At 40.6% G+C, this 14,598-nt stretch overlaps 2 protein-coding genes across 2 annotated transcripts in view; one reads left to right on the forward strand and one right to left on the reverse strand.

Moving 5' to 3' along the window:
• Positions 1–20: 20 nt before the first annotated feature.
• Positions 21–6,242, reverse strand: LOC142964801 (leptin receptor overlapping transcript-like 1). Its single transcript, XM_076105323.1, has 4 exons — positions 6,112–6,242; positions 5,421–5,496; positions 3,987–4,173; positions 21–3,017 (listed from the first exon to the last, which is right to left on the reverse strand). Exons 1-4 carry the CDS (start codon positions 6,125–6,127, stop codon positions 2,901–2,903), a joined length of 396 nt encoding a protein of 131 aa, XP_075961438.1. The 5' UTR covers positions 6,128–6,242; the 3' UTR covers positions 21–2,900.
• Positions 6,243–6,909: 667 nt separating this feature from the next.
• The window catches only part of srp72 (signal recognition particle 72), a 9,468-nt gene continuing 1,779 nt past the window's right edge, over positions 6,910–14,598 (forward strand). Inside the window, exons 1-18 of the mRNA XM_076105319.1 lie at positions 6,910–7,067; positions 7,934–8,054; positions 8,787–8,907; positions 9,167–9,310; positions 9,580–9,691; positions 9,772–9,803; positions 9,953–10,077; positions 10,328–10,385; positions 10,558–10,689; positions 10,803–10,931; positions 11,012–11,084; positions 11,238–11,302; positions 11,399–11,494; positions 11,641–11,744; positions 12,170–12,247; positions 12,823–12,960; positions 13,069–13,109; positions 13,333–13,492. Coding sequence (XP_075961434.1) covers positions 6,968–7,067; positions 7,934–8,054; positions 8,787–8,907; positions 9,167–9,310; positions 9,580–9,691; positions 9,772–9,803; positions 9,953–10,077; positions 10,328–10,385; positions 10,558–10,689; positions 10,803–10,931; positions 11,012–11,084; positions 11,238–11,302; positions 11,399–11,494; positions 11,641–11,744; positions 12,170–12,247; positions 12,823–12,960; positions 13,069–13,109; positions 13,333–13,492 — 1,829 coding nt within the window. The 5' untranslated portion in view covers positions 6,910–6,967. The remainder of the gene's footprint in view (positions 7,068–7,933; positions 8,055–8,786; positions 8,908–9,166; positions 9,311–9,579; positions 9,692–9,771; positions 9,804–9,952; positions 10,078–10,327; positions 10,386–10,557; positions 10,690–10,802; positions 10,932–11,011; positions 11,085–11,237; positions 11,303–11,398; positions 11,495–11,640; positions 11,745–12,169; positions 12,248–12,822; positions 12,961–13,068; positions 13,110–13,332; positions 13,493–14,598) is intronic.

The following is a 14,598-nucleotide window of genomic DNA, read 5'->3' on the forward strand; positions in this document are numbered from 1 at the left end:
TAGTAGTCATTCAAAGGAGAGAATGTTCAAAAATGGCGTTTATTAAAAAACAAAAGAAACCCACCATGCTGACTTCTGCCTCTAACAGAACAGTTGCAGATAGAAAATGGCATTGGGACATTTGACACGAAGCGATTATTAAAATAAATAAATACAATATCCTCCCAAAGTGTGTGAGAAACAAAGCGTAACATTTGTCTTCAAACAGAAACACAAGAGAAACCAATCCAGCAGCCACACACCAGCTCCTGTCACATCGCTTCAACAAAACAGAGAGAACATTTGACAAAGTGAGCTTCAGACAGTCATCCAGCTGTTCACACCTCAGGAACACCTGCTTGTTAGGTAACAATATGCACAAATCATGTCAGTAGTATTCAGTATTATTCAGTAGTTAAACACACGTTAAACTTGAGCTAAAAAGCTGCTTTAAATACAATCAGTGGCTTCACTGAGGTCTGATCTCTGGAAGAGTCACGTAACAGAGAAGAGAGCTTAAATAAATATCACAGCTGAGCGGGACGTTTTAATGCCAATGTGCTCCAGATAAAACACAGGTGTCAGGTAGCATGTTTAGCCACGACTTTCCTCTGCAGATTTCCTATTTGCTTTTCCCATAATGTACATATGACACTCTGGTGAACTTGAGAGTTTTGTTCTTCTTTATAAATCGTTTGTGTTAATGTGACTCAGATGAGAAGACGGATATTCTCACGCCTCTGCTTTAAATGTAGTGCTGCAACTCGGGAGGCGATTAGCTTAGCATAAAGACTGGAAGCTATCCCAGTTTAAAAACACCGATCAACATCCCTAAAGTTTACTGATTAACACGTTGTATCTCGTTTGTTTCATCCGCACACAAGCAGAGATATAAAAATGACAAATGGTGGTTATAGAGGGAGTTATGTGCTATTACTATTTAATTACAAACAATTCATAGTGAACGCACATTAATCCCTCTAAAAGTACAATTTATCAACGATAAAAACAATACGTTTCATGTTAAATAATGAACTTTATCTGTGTTTTAGTGGCATATTGTTGAACTTTTACAGGCTAGCTGTCTCCCCCTGTATCCAGTCTTTATGCTAAGCTAGGCTAATCGTAGCTTGGTTCTAACTCTATTGAGACACAGATTAAAGAGTCGTAGCAATCTTCTCGTCTGACTTTTAAAAGACAAGCGAATAAGCTTTCCCCCCAAAACTATTCCTTTATATGTGTTTTATTTACTGTGTGGTTTTAAAAAGTGGAAATTATTCTTTGGAACAGAACGTGTTGACATTATGATTGTTGGAAATCTGCTGTGCATGGAAATCCGAGTTAAAAGTACGTTCTGAGCTGAACGGCAACACATAACAAAAAATAAAAGATTTGAAATTCTGGGACACAAAATAAATGACATTAAGTCAGCATTAGTCAAATCAGATTTTAGTTTTTATCTTCCAGAGAGCACGTATTCAAACTGAACGTAATTGATCTAAAGGAGGTGTTCCAGTTAAACAGGAGCGCAGCACCGGACTGACGAGAGGCTGTGAGCTGCCAACAGATTACACAACGTCTCCTTCACACAGAAACACCTCGAAACAAATCAGAACTGTGCGTTTATCACGACAATGCTGGTGTGAGGAAATGTGACGGCATGTCTGGGCCCAATGTGCTTCTAGAGAGAAATAAAACATAGACGCCGGATTCTTTTATTTTGAAGGAGTCACATGTAAAAGCTTACGGGCTGTTAGTGACTGACCAGGCCTCGGTTATAAGTCGCCCAGTTCTTAGCTTGGCTCAGTTCCCAACAAGGCCACTGTCCTCTAGCTAATCCTACGCTAGCTGGCGGCTGCTAGAAGCCTTTCATGCTTTCTTGACCCGACACGGCGGGACTTGCCCACACATGAGAGTGAGGTAACATATATGCAGAGTAACGTAAGCAGCCTGCATCCAGCTGGCACCTGGGAAATCACCACGTCGGTCTAATTTGATCTCTGGTGTGAGGGTGTTTGAAGGAGTCTGTGTCCTCTGAGTTCAGAGAGGAAACGAGCATCGTCGTCTCACTTTGAGTGATGACATGTGACTCTTTATGGGGCGCAGACATTAGAAGGTTGACGGGATAACCTTTTAAAGTGACACATATTTCCAACGTGGTCGCAGACAGACATAAAGAACATGCTGCTGGAAAAGACAGCTGATTTACATTCACACGTGTGACGGGGTTTGGTGGCAGTAACGGCCCAGTTCTTCCCCCTTAGCGATGCTAGCGTTACATTAGTGGAAAAAGCTAATTTAAAAAAAATCAGCATTCTTATCAGCTTCATTTTCACCAAAACAGACCCCGTTTCGATCTAATCGTGCCAAAAGGAAACAGCTTTTTCAGCGAATCGTGAGTGATAAAATCTGAGCTTGTATCAGTGTTCTGCTGATTTACACTCAGCTCAGCACTTAGACTGGAAATGCACACCCATCTGTACTCTCTGTGGAGCGACTTCTATCTAAATAGAGACAGCAGCACAGACGGGACGACGCTGTCCTTCTAGGTCAGATTGAGTCTTATTGGACGTTCAGCTTCTCACAGATAAAACAAGCAGTCGTTGTTCATCAGCTCACAAACGCTCAAAAACTAAAAACGCACGAATGGAGAACATTCACAGAAAAACACAGAAACTAAAATGAGTAAAAATCCAACAGAAAGTCAGCATTTTCCCACTAGTGTCAGTTCAATATGATGCAGGCGGTAAAAAAAAAAAAGAAGAGAGTATTGCACTGGTTTGGTGTGAGTCTATGGATGGACGGTCATCATATAAATAACAACAAGAAGAACCAAACAGTAATACCATAATAATAATAATAATAATAATAATAATAATAATAGAAACAGTTCAGACTAAGGTCCCCCTCCCTCTGCTGTTTTACCACTGCTGCCAACTGAAGTCGTCGTTGGATCCAAAGACCAAGAAGAAGCCCAGGATGGTGCTGAAGATGACTACGTTACCCGTTAGCACGAGCGCACACGCCCCCCAGGCGATCTGTAAAGCAACGCATCAATAATTCAGGTTAACAAATGCTGCTGCACACGCTGCAGCGCACATTATTCAGGCCGAGGTCTGGTGGGGTGTCAACGACGACAGTTTGCAGAATCATTTGCACACACGCTGCTCCACAGTTGTACATTCAGGACACGCAGCAGGAAGAGGAAATAAATAAGTAGTGAAATGCTAATCTTGTTCTGCTGCAGCTGGTGCATCTGTCAGCTCCTCTGCTATGTGGCCACACTTCGATTTTTTTAAAGTAGTTTGAATTAATTGACTATCTTGTTTTGTTTGACTTGTTTTTCTTAATGGTCTTGCTTCATACGAATCAGAAAGCCTGCTGCTGGAGCCAACAGCAAACCTGTTGAGGAGGCAGCCTTCTTTTTACTGCATTAGAGCAAAAATATACAGCTGGTAATATTCAAAATATATGTTTGTGTCAACAGATCCTCTCTGTGGCTTAAAAAAAGGCTCATTGATGTGTTATAATGGAGCTCTATGACACAAAGGAATACAAATATCAGACTTTGGCTACTCAGATTATACCTGCTAGTGGAATCAACAAATTGTTGGTTTTCATCCTTTACTTAATATACTTTTTACTATAAAATGTTAAAGTTGTACTTTGCAGAAATACAGGATGTTTGTGTGGGACAGAACACGAGGAGAGACCGTTAGAAAGTGGGTGTGACCACAACACAGAAAGTGAAACATATATTTTTCAATTTAATTTTTTCAAAATCATTCAGCCTTTCTTATTCGGGAAAGTTGGCTTTTTTATTCAGGATGTGTTGTGGAATTGATGCCTCCTTCTACTCTATGTATGCGTAGAAAACATGTATCACAAAGTATTAAAAATGTCTGATTTTGTTTCATGTATACTTTAGGTGATCTCACTCTATAACTGCATGTCTGCGTTCCTCTTGACGTCACAGTGAACTGCACTCAGAAGACTCCATAACTTACTACTTCAGCTCTTGCGAAGATGACGGGCAGGCCGAATGCTGAGATGACGATGCCCGTCGTGAGGAAGATGGCCAGCTCTTTGCAGGCGTTACTGGCCGAGTCCGTGTCGTCGACCACTCTCCGCGAGATGCAGTAAGGGATGGGAGACAGGATGTAGAAGAAGAGGAGGAACAGAGGCCAGTATTTGCTGCAGAGAGAGAGAGAAGTGGAGAGATAAATACACACATTCTGTGATGATGAAGGATGACGGACTAAACACTTTTCAGAACATTTTCTAACTTCACAGGTGTATTTTATTCTATTACGACCTGATAACTAGTTTGTGTGTTTGTTTTTAACATAAACACTAAAGCTCTCCCTTACATTTAGGTATGATAGAGTTAGGCCTAAAGAGACATTATATAGTATTTTACGTGGACAAGCCTGTATTATTAACATTAAATAAATGTCTGTGGTATTTCTTAACTGCAACTTCCTGTTATTCATGAGCTGACGGATACTGATTTATCAATGATGAGCTAGAATTGTCTGCCGGTATCAGACTCTACTAATAAATATCCTTAATTGATTTTCCTACAGCCTTTGTTCCACTGCATTCTGCTGTCACTTAGTGTAATGATAATGGCTCAAATGGAAATCAGATGAGATTACAAGAGCCAAACCTCAGGGCTGGAGCTCATGTAGGGAGTGAAAAACCTTGTCAGAGTTGTTTTAAAAAACTGTAACTTTGTTTGTGAAAATGCATCCCTGAAGTACAATATCCACTGTAATGGTGGATGGCTTTAATGTGCTTTATTACGTAACATTGTGACCCTGTAGGGTGTCAAAATCTAGCTTTAACACCCTCATTATTTCAGCTGATGTTGTGCTTACATGGTAACGTTATTACAGCGCTTTGGATTCAAATAGGCATGATGTTGTGCACACTGGTGATTGATTGAGAGAGTTTGAAAAACAATCAACCAATCAGAGCTTTGTTACAGGGTTAAGAATGGGGACACTTTCTTCTTACAGGTTGTTGTAAGTCGACTTACAGAAATAATAACCCTTAAATCAACATATTTCTTCAGTCATTTTAGATGTTAACTGCTCTGAAAATGACTGGTGGGGCAGGTATGTAGTTTAAGTTGAATTACCATACAATAAACCTGATGGCCATTTCATATCCCACCATTAAATACTAAACAGAGAAAGGGATAATCTACATGTCGGAATGAAACTTCACTTTATTGCTCACAAAAGGTGGATAATTGTCTTTGTCTCATGCAGCAGGTTAGTTTAAGGGAGGTTCATCCGGTCCTGTATCTAAAGCCCTAAACCTATGATGGGATCACCCAAGGGTGCACCTAAGTGCCAAGTGTGAACATTGAAAACACACACACACACACACACACACATTAACAGCCTCACATGGTGTGTGATAGTGGTACTTACTCGTACACAGGGAGGGCACATCCTAGCATGAGGAACATGAGGCCGATGGCCCCTCCAAAGGACAGGCTGATGAGAGCTAGAAGAGAGACAGAGTGTCTCACACACACACATATAACTTAGCTTCTCTCTATCCCATCATAGACTGCAGGGCCCCAGGCTGCTGTAGCTACCCATGTGATGAATCAGCTGATTCCTACGTGTAACAGCTACATTTGCAATCCAAGACACCTTATTGGGGGCCCATGTTAAACTCTGAAAACAATGCAGTCAATACAGCTGCTTGTTAACTGCAATTAATCCGGTGTCCGGTGGTCAGCGACTGTGTAATAACCACTGAAGTTAAGGTGCAGCTAGCCTTAGCGTTATTACGGTAACTACGACGTTATTATACTACGGTAATGGCATTAATTACAGTATCATAATGAAGCGTCACATGGCTGAAGTGTGTCTTCTAATGTTAATATTGCATGTCATTGTGTTGACTAAGTAGCGGCTGCTTTCTAGCCCAAAGGAATGGATGCTATTAAGCTAAGCTAATGCTAACGACTGTATTGGCCCTGCGGCTTCCTCACGTTACCGTTAAACGCATCCATCTGTCTCCAGCGTCATTTGACACAGTTATATATAAACTGAGCCGAGATTTTAGAGGCTTTCTAAATTAATTTTTTATAAAAAAGTGTCCATGTTTTACCTTTAATCCCAGCCATTTCTCCTGGACAAAAGCTCGACACACACAGGACCTGACGGATGACAACAGTGCCCCCCTCTCCTCGGCTGACGAACAAGTTCGTCCAACCGTGACTCTCGTGCTGCCTTCCTGTGCTAACAGAAATATCGGATATTTAGGACTTTTAAAAATATATAATAAAATGTGTAAAGGTACATTTTTTATGATGTTTGTATAACATACAAAGTGTCTGGTAATTAGTGTCCCCGTACCCTGGTGGTTAGCGGTGGAAAACGTATTCTAAATCGTATGAAAGTAAAAGCAAATAAATATATATTAGTTCATTACAACGGGTGCATAAACGTGTCAGACGTTTGAACAAGATCAAAACCACCAAAATGACTCAATAAAATAGTCATTAAATAAAATAAATCCGTAAAAGAGGGCCACTTCAAATTAACTTAACAACTTTAGAGATTCCTTGAGTTTCATTGACTTACTCGAGAGTTATATGTAAAACTTCCCTTAGTAAAAACAAAGTATTGAGAACTTACTGCGCACTAACTGCTGCTGCAGCACCGCAGACAAACTTTCAAGGTCGGCCGTGAAGGCATCGTTTTACTGCACAGTAATCTAACGTCTATTTCCAAAAATTTCACGTAACGTTTAATCGTTGACAAAAAGTCGTGGTTTCATCACTAATCTTCGGCTTGTGTATTCTTTCAATTTAAAAATTAATTAATTAAATATTTTTTTCTCATTTCTAACCCGGTTTGTCAACCGCCAATAAACCTCAAAAAAAAGAAGAAGAAGAAGATTTCTCACCCGGATGTGGACACTTTCTACTTCCGCCGACTCTGTTTGAGCCCGTTCAGCGAAGATGGCGAGCGGAGGGGTCTCGGTGGCTTCGCTGTGGACCGAAGTGAACCGTTGCGGGCAGAATGGAGACTTTACGAGGGCCCTGAAAGCTGTGACTAAAAGTAGGCATTCATGTCTGTCGTCGTTACTCTCAAACGGAACAAGGAACCGCGGTCAGACAGTTAGACAGACGGCCTATTTCTTCTGGCTCCAATCAGCGGAGTTCACTGGCTAAGCTAGGTCCAGCTGTTAGCATGTGGCTATGCTAAAGGCAGTTAGACATCTACTTCTCAGGTCTCTCAAACACCGAGTTAGCTTTGTAAACCAAACCTCTACGAACAACCGTGTACTTAAGTGTTGAAGCTACGAGTCCAGCTGGTTTTCCCTGGTTTTATGTGCAGTGATAAAGTAATATTTTGCCACTAAAATGTGCCGTTCTTCCCTGATTAGTGACGTGTCCCTAGCCTTCCAGCTAACTTAACATGGTCAGTGGCTAACAGGCGTTAAGTCAGCTGTCACCAAACCGTTAGGCACCTACAGTGACCGTTGATTCTTCCTTTAAATAAGCAGGTTTACAGTCAATTGTGTACTTTTTTCGTTAATCTGCGTTACTAATTATAATAATAATGTTTTTATTTATAAAGCACCTTTAAAAACGGAGTTTACAAAGTGCTTTGACAGACAAAAGCAGCTAAATCAATTCTATAAATAATTATTATTTTTATAATAAAAAAATAACAGAAAGCTCAGTGAGACAGTTGATACGCTAAAAATTAAATAAGAAATAAATACAATTTTATATATATATATATATATATATATATATATATATATATATATATATATATATATATATATATATATATATATATGCATGCATGCCAGAGAGAAGGAGTTACACTAGTCGAGTCTTCAAAAGATTAATGCATGAATGACTTTTTCCAGTAATGAATGTTCTGCTGTGTGTTTGTGTTCTCTTCTGTCACAGTTCTCCAGGAAAACAGGGACGATGTGACGGCCCTGAACTGTAAAATAGTTTGCCTTGTTCAGACTGGCAGCTTCAAAGAGGCGCTGAACGTCATGAACATGCATTCAAAAACGCTCAGCAGGTAATCGACTACATGTGTGCTTATTTATACATTGTGTGGAGTGGTAAATGTGCATTCTATTAGGAACAAATATCTGATTAACCAGACATGAAAAGGATTTGTTTGATAATCGATTATTTCATTTATTTTAATCAATTTAACTTGATAAACATTCTTTGGTTCCAGCTTCTCTATTGTTAGGGTTTCCACACTGTTTCAGGGGATTGTAAATGTATTATATTTGTGTTTTTGACTGTTGGACAGACATATAAAACAGATTTGACATTTTGACTGTTATACACTCAATGTTTAATCTGTTATTCAGCTTTCTTTGAAGAGCACATTCTTGCACAAAAAGTGCTTTACAGAGTAAATAAAACAGTAGAAAATAAGTAGTCAATACATGCAGATAGCATGATTACACACATTTAAACACAAACATACAGAAATGGCTTGAATTTGACTCTGAAAACAACTTTGTATTTGGAAACCGCCGATCAGCAGAAAGGCTGTTCAATACTTGAGGCGCTGAAGCTCTATCTGATATTATTATATTAAAGAAATGATCAACACTTTAATTGAAAATAATCGGTAGTTGTATCCTCGTTAAATGTAAAACCACACTTAACAAAACATTAAAAAATATATAACTGAAATCTAAATTTGCTTGTTTCATGCTTTACACATAAGTTAGTAAGTTACTTGCTTACATGACTTGCAGTTGTAATAATGTTTATTTCTCTCCCCTCTCAGTGACGTGGCGTTTGAGAAGGCGTACTGCGAGTACCGGCTGAACAGAGTGGAAAGTGCCCTGAAGACCATCGAGGCTGCTCCGGAGCAAACAGACAAGTTGAAGGAGCTCTACGGTCAAGTGGTAAGGCTGTTTAGACATTTAAAAAACTGTAGTATTATGGGATGCTCTCGATTTGTAGACTGTAGACTTCTGAGGGGAAAGAAAACTGTTTACCTGCCCACCCTCTCGTTTGTGTGGAGCATCTTGTAAAAGCTCACAATTTGTCCATAAGCTGTTTGATTTGACTAATCTGCATCAAATCAAACCTTTTTATTACTAAAGCTTTTGTGTTTGATGTAAAGGCTCCTGCTGACTGGAAGTGTCTCTTTCCATTGTCCAGTTGTACAGACTGGAGCGCTACGATGACTGCAAGTCCGTCTACACAGATCTGATCAGGAACTCCCAGGATGAGTACGAGGAGGAGAGGAAGACCAACCTCGCTGCTGTGGTGGCTTCTATGAGTCAGTGGGAGGAAGCTCCGCTGGTAAGCTTCTCTTCAAAATCAACATTTTGGGCTTTTGGACGGTCTTGAAACTGATTTCGAAAGTGTTGACACACCAAGGAAGTGGAACGGTTTCTTTCACTTGAATGCCGAGCATAACAAACGACTCGAAAGCTCATATTCAGCTTCTTCTTCAAATGTTTTACTTGTATGAATACCAGAGAAGAAGACCTCAGACAGTCTAACTGGATGTGTCACCAGGCAAGTTATTGTATTATATGGTTTTTAACATGTTATATTTTCTTCTGCAGGAAGATCTAGGTCTTCCAGAGTCCACGTATGAGCTGTGCTACAATGCTGCCTGCGCTCTGATTGGCCAGGGACAGCTGACGGAGTCCCTCAATAAACTACAACAAGCAGAGGGTCAGTCCCACTCTGTTCTACCGGCTTGCTATTTCATCCATTCTTTCATTTGACTTTAACCGTTTGTTTTTCTTTCACAGAGCTTTGCAGAGTCTCACTGGCAGATGATTCTGTGAGTGTATGCCTTGTTTTGGCTCCTAAAACATTTAAGCACCATAAATATAATAGGAATTATTAAGTTGTTGTTGTTTTAGTACAACCATGTCCATGCTTGATGTCTTAATTCACCCAGAATGAACATTGCTGCTTTGTCCCTCTCAGGATGTGACCGAGGAGGACATCGAGTCGGAGCTGGCCGTCATCCATTCTCAGATGGCGTACGTCATGCAGTTACAAGGTCGGACGGACGAGGCTCTGCAGCTCTACAACCAGGTCATCAAGCTCAAGTGAGTTCAATACGTTTAATGAGATAAAGAATGTGGCACGGGTTGAAATAATGATGACGTATTTTCGTTTTAATTTGCGATGGTACTTTATGCTCCATTTGTGCCAGAAACTTGTACTTATTTTTAGTAGTATGTCTCAACAATACAGATGTCAAATAGATATTCCATAAAATACAATATACTTCGGCTTGGACTCAAATGCTGCACATGTGATATGACACACAACATATCGTCTTATTGTTATTTGCAGGCCGTCAGATGTTGGGCTGCTTGCTGTGACCGCCAACAATATCATTACAATAAACAAGGTGTGTGTGTGTGGGGGGGGGGTGTGTGTGTGTGTGTGTGGGGGTGTGTGGGGAGAGAGATCTTACCAACAGAAATATTTCATCATAAAAGTATCATTGTGACCTCAGACCAACTCACTGCCAGCTGACCGCCTCGTCCAGAATACTGAACTCGGTTATCCTCTATCCACAGGACCAAAACGTGTTTGACTCAAAGAAAAAGGTGAAGCTGACGAGCGCTGAAGGCGTTGAATACAAGCTGGCGAGGAAGCAGCTGCAGGCCATCGACTTCAACAAAGCCCTCCTGGCCATGTACACCAACCAGGTAGCTAAACGGCCGCTGTGCTTCAGAGGAACAGGAGAGCAGTCGTGGATGATTTTCCACATTTTTAGATTTCGTTACTGATCAGGGTTTTGTTGGCGCGTTGCTGTTTGCAGGCGGACCAGTGCAGGAAACTGTCGTCCAGTCTTCAGTCTCAGAACCCGGGTCACCCTCGGCCGGTCCTCATCCAGGTGGCTCAGCTGTGCAGAGAGAAGCAGCACGGCCCGGCCATCGAGCTGCTGCAGGTAGGAACTGAACAACACTGGATGTCTTCAGTGTGTTTTCTTAAGATCGTGCTTTTACTGACTGTTGTTTTGTTTTCCAGCAATTCTCAGACCAGCATCCAGAGAGTGCATCTGGCATCAAACTGACAATGGCTCAACTCTATTTAATACAAGGTGATGGCGTGTTTCTACAGTGATTATGGTTTGATGTGTTCAGACAGACTGTACTCTCAAGGACAGGACATCAGTTGAAAATGTTACAGCTTCATTTAATGAACACATCTTATGACACTCTGTTTTGGGTCTTCTTTCTTTTTTGGTCCTCAGGTCACGTAACAAAAGCTTGTGATGTTCTGAAGTCCATCGAAGAGTTCAAGCACAAAGCGGGGATGGTAAGTCCGTTTGGATTTATGACTATTATCGACGTTGTCTCTTTTCAGTGACGTCTGCCGTCACCTGACATCTGAACTGTGTCGTTGACTCCTCAGATTTCAGCTCTGGTAACGATGTACTCCCACGAAGAAGACATCGACGGCGCCATCGATATTTTCAAACAAGCTATTGAGCACTACCAGTCTGAACAGGTTCGTGTCCCGTGTTTAGTTTTCTGTTCATATAACACGTTACTGCTTCTTCTGCGAGTCTTCTTGTGAGCCGAGTAGCTAACTTAAGACAGCAACACGTGAACTCGTTTGTGTGTAATCAGCAGCCTGTTCTCGCTCCTCCACAGCCCAAGTCTGCTGCACACTTGGCGCTTGTACGAGAAGCTGCCAATTTCAAACTGAAGTACGGACGGAAAAAAGAAGCCATTAGTGATCTGGAGCAGCTGTGGAAGTGAGTTACAGCCCTGCAGAACTCTCTGAGCTTCAACATGTGTGAAGTGTTAGAGGGTGTTTCACAGCTGTTGATTCTGCTTTCTGTTCTATCGAGCTTGTCGGCATGATGTCAAGTAGCTCGTGTGTTTGTCAAGTTCTTAAACGGCTTGATAAACATCGTAACAATGTGCTTATAGAGCACAGACAATTATTGAATTACAAAATGACAAAAGAAACTCACTTTGAAGGCAAAGCATTTATTCATTTTACATGTTTATGCAGCACATCTGTGAGTGTAAATGCAAGCTTAAACAGATTTCTTTCAGTATTTCAGTGTAATCCTTACAGTAGATGCGCCTAACCTTTCATCTTTTTTGTGTTCATCTGTTTGTCATTTTTACTGCAAGAGTTGAAGCTTAATTTGTTTAATTTTTCTTGAAAAAGGCAAAACCCCAACGACATCCACACGCTGGCACAACTCATCTCGGCGTATTCTCTGGTGGACACGGATAAAGCCAAATCGTATCCTTTGGATCTACTGAAATTGAAGACACTAGAGCTGAGATGACTTTTTAGTAATTGGTAACTGTTTGGGGACACAAATGGCAAAAACACCCAGCATTCTCTGATTTTTAACGTCTCAAATGTGAGGATGTTCTGTGGTAAATCAATATTTTTGGATTAATGTTGAGATAAAACAAGGTATATAAGGACACCACCTTGAACTTAGGGAAAATATAATTAACAATTCCCACTATTTTTCACATTTTATAGACAAAATGATAATTGTTAGTTGTGAAGATACTTGTGAGAATAATCCCTAATGAAAGTAATTGTTAGTTGCAGCCCTGGAAGACCACACCATCGACTCTATTGACTAGTGTGATTATTTAGATAATAACATGGAACACAGTATTGGAGGTCCGTCATTTATTATCCAACCTGAGAAGCCGGAGCTAGACGACCTAAAGGAACATACTCGGATCAGCAGTGCGGTATAAAAGTGCTAAACCATTTAACCAAGTAAAGTCAGTCCTCAACCCTAGAAGTGTCCGTTTGAAATGTAAAGTAGTTTTGTCCTAAGCGTTCCTCTCCAGCCTCAGCAAGCACCTACCGTCTGCAGACACAATGGCCTTAAAGGTGGACGTGGACGAGCTGGAGAACTCCATCGGAGCCACCTACGTCAGGAAAAAAGCTGCTAAAGTCATCGGAGAAAACCTTCCCAAAGAACCGATGTAAACCCTCATTGCTTCTCTTCTTCGGCTTCATGATGTTCACGACATGATCTTATGTGGTGACACTTTCACCCTCTTTATGCTAATACGTCTGCATTTTCTCTACAGCCAGCAAGGCGAGATCAAGAAGAAGAAGAAGAAAAAGAGAGGTGTGTTTGTGGGAGGGATTCACTAAATCTTATCGGGATTAAAGTAAAACAAATAATTACTAGTCAAAGTAGGAATTAATATATGTATTAAATTATATAGAAATATTATAAATCATCTTCAACGAGATGCTTTCAACATGTTATGTAATGCAGAGACCACAGACCCATCTCCTCACGTAATGCTCCTGATGTTATTTATTCTTTTTACTTCATTATTTTTTAGGCAAGCTGCCCAAGAACTGCGACCCCAAAGCGACCCCTGACCTGGAGAGGTGGATGCCCATGAAGGAGCGCACGTACTACAGAGGCAAGAAGAAGGGGAAGAAGAAGGAGCAGGTCGGGAAAGGCACGCAGGGAGCAACGGCAGGAGCATCGGCCGAGCTGTGAGTAAAGAGTCGCATGCGTACGCACATCGTCATCTGCGATGGGGAGTTGTCCGGGTGCAGTTTCCTGTAATTGAAACCCAGCAATCAACTCCGCTAATGGAGGAAAAGCAGCAGAGATTTCACCTTTTTGTTTCCCTGCCAATGGATCCTCAGTGGAGATGTCCAGCGGCTGTGCAGAAGAAACAGCTTGTGTGTTATTTAGGACAAAAAAAATATAGATTATTCTCAGCAAAAGTAGAAATCTACAAACTAAGAACATCGGAAACACAAATGTTATGATTTAAAGTATCTTAACTCTCAAAATAACCCTTCATCTTAACTTCTGCTGGAATTTAGAAAAATCACAAATATACAAATGTTTGTTTTCTGATTTGCATAATGTTTCTACAGAGATATTGATAATGCTGACATCAACACATTTTATTCAGATTACTTAACTGTCCGTTAGATTTGAAATATAAATTGTCTTTTGCACTGCCATAAAACAATGCACACCATACACAACAGAATGTCTTAAAAAGCCGCCTAAATTGATACATTTTATCAAGCAAAAATACCAGATTATTACTAAAGAGGATTTTTTCATTATTTTATGTCGTTGTAGATTGAATACTGTAATGTTTTAGACAAAATAATTCTAAGTGTATAACAGTCTGAAGATGGTGAACGATGAATTCTTCTAAACAATCGGTCTCAGCCTTCGACAGTTTAAAGAAGTAGTTTAAAGACTGGAAACCAGGGGATAGCTTAGCATAAAGACTGGAAACGAGGGGATAGCTTACCATAAAGACTGGAAACGAGGGGATAGCTTAGCATAAAGACTGGAAACGAGGGGATAGCTTAGCATAAAGACTGGAAACGAGGGGATAGCTTAGCATAAAGACTGGAAACGAGGGGAAATGACTAGCCTGACTGTGTCCAAAGTGCAAAAATATCACTCTGCTCATCAAACTCCTGACAAGACAGCCAATAAGTGCATTTCCACAGATTTTGAACTATTCCTTTAAAGCACTCGCAGGGCACAGAGACACACGATACACAGACATGATACAAGGTTAGCCCCATCATATATATATATATATATATATATATATATATATATA

This window comes from Anarhichas minor, unplaced genomic scaffold (genome assembly GCF_050575085.1).
Source record: "Anarhichas minor isolate MPS153535 unplaced genomic scaffold, ASM5057508v1 ptg000031l, whole genome shotgun sequence".
In the NCBI taxonomy this organism is placed as follows: Eukaryota; Metazoa; Chordata; class Actinopteri; order Perciformes; family Anarhichadidae; genus Anarhichas; species Anarhichas minor.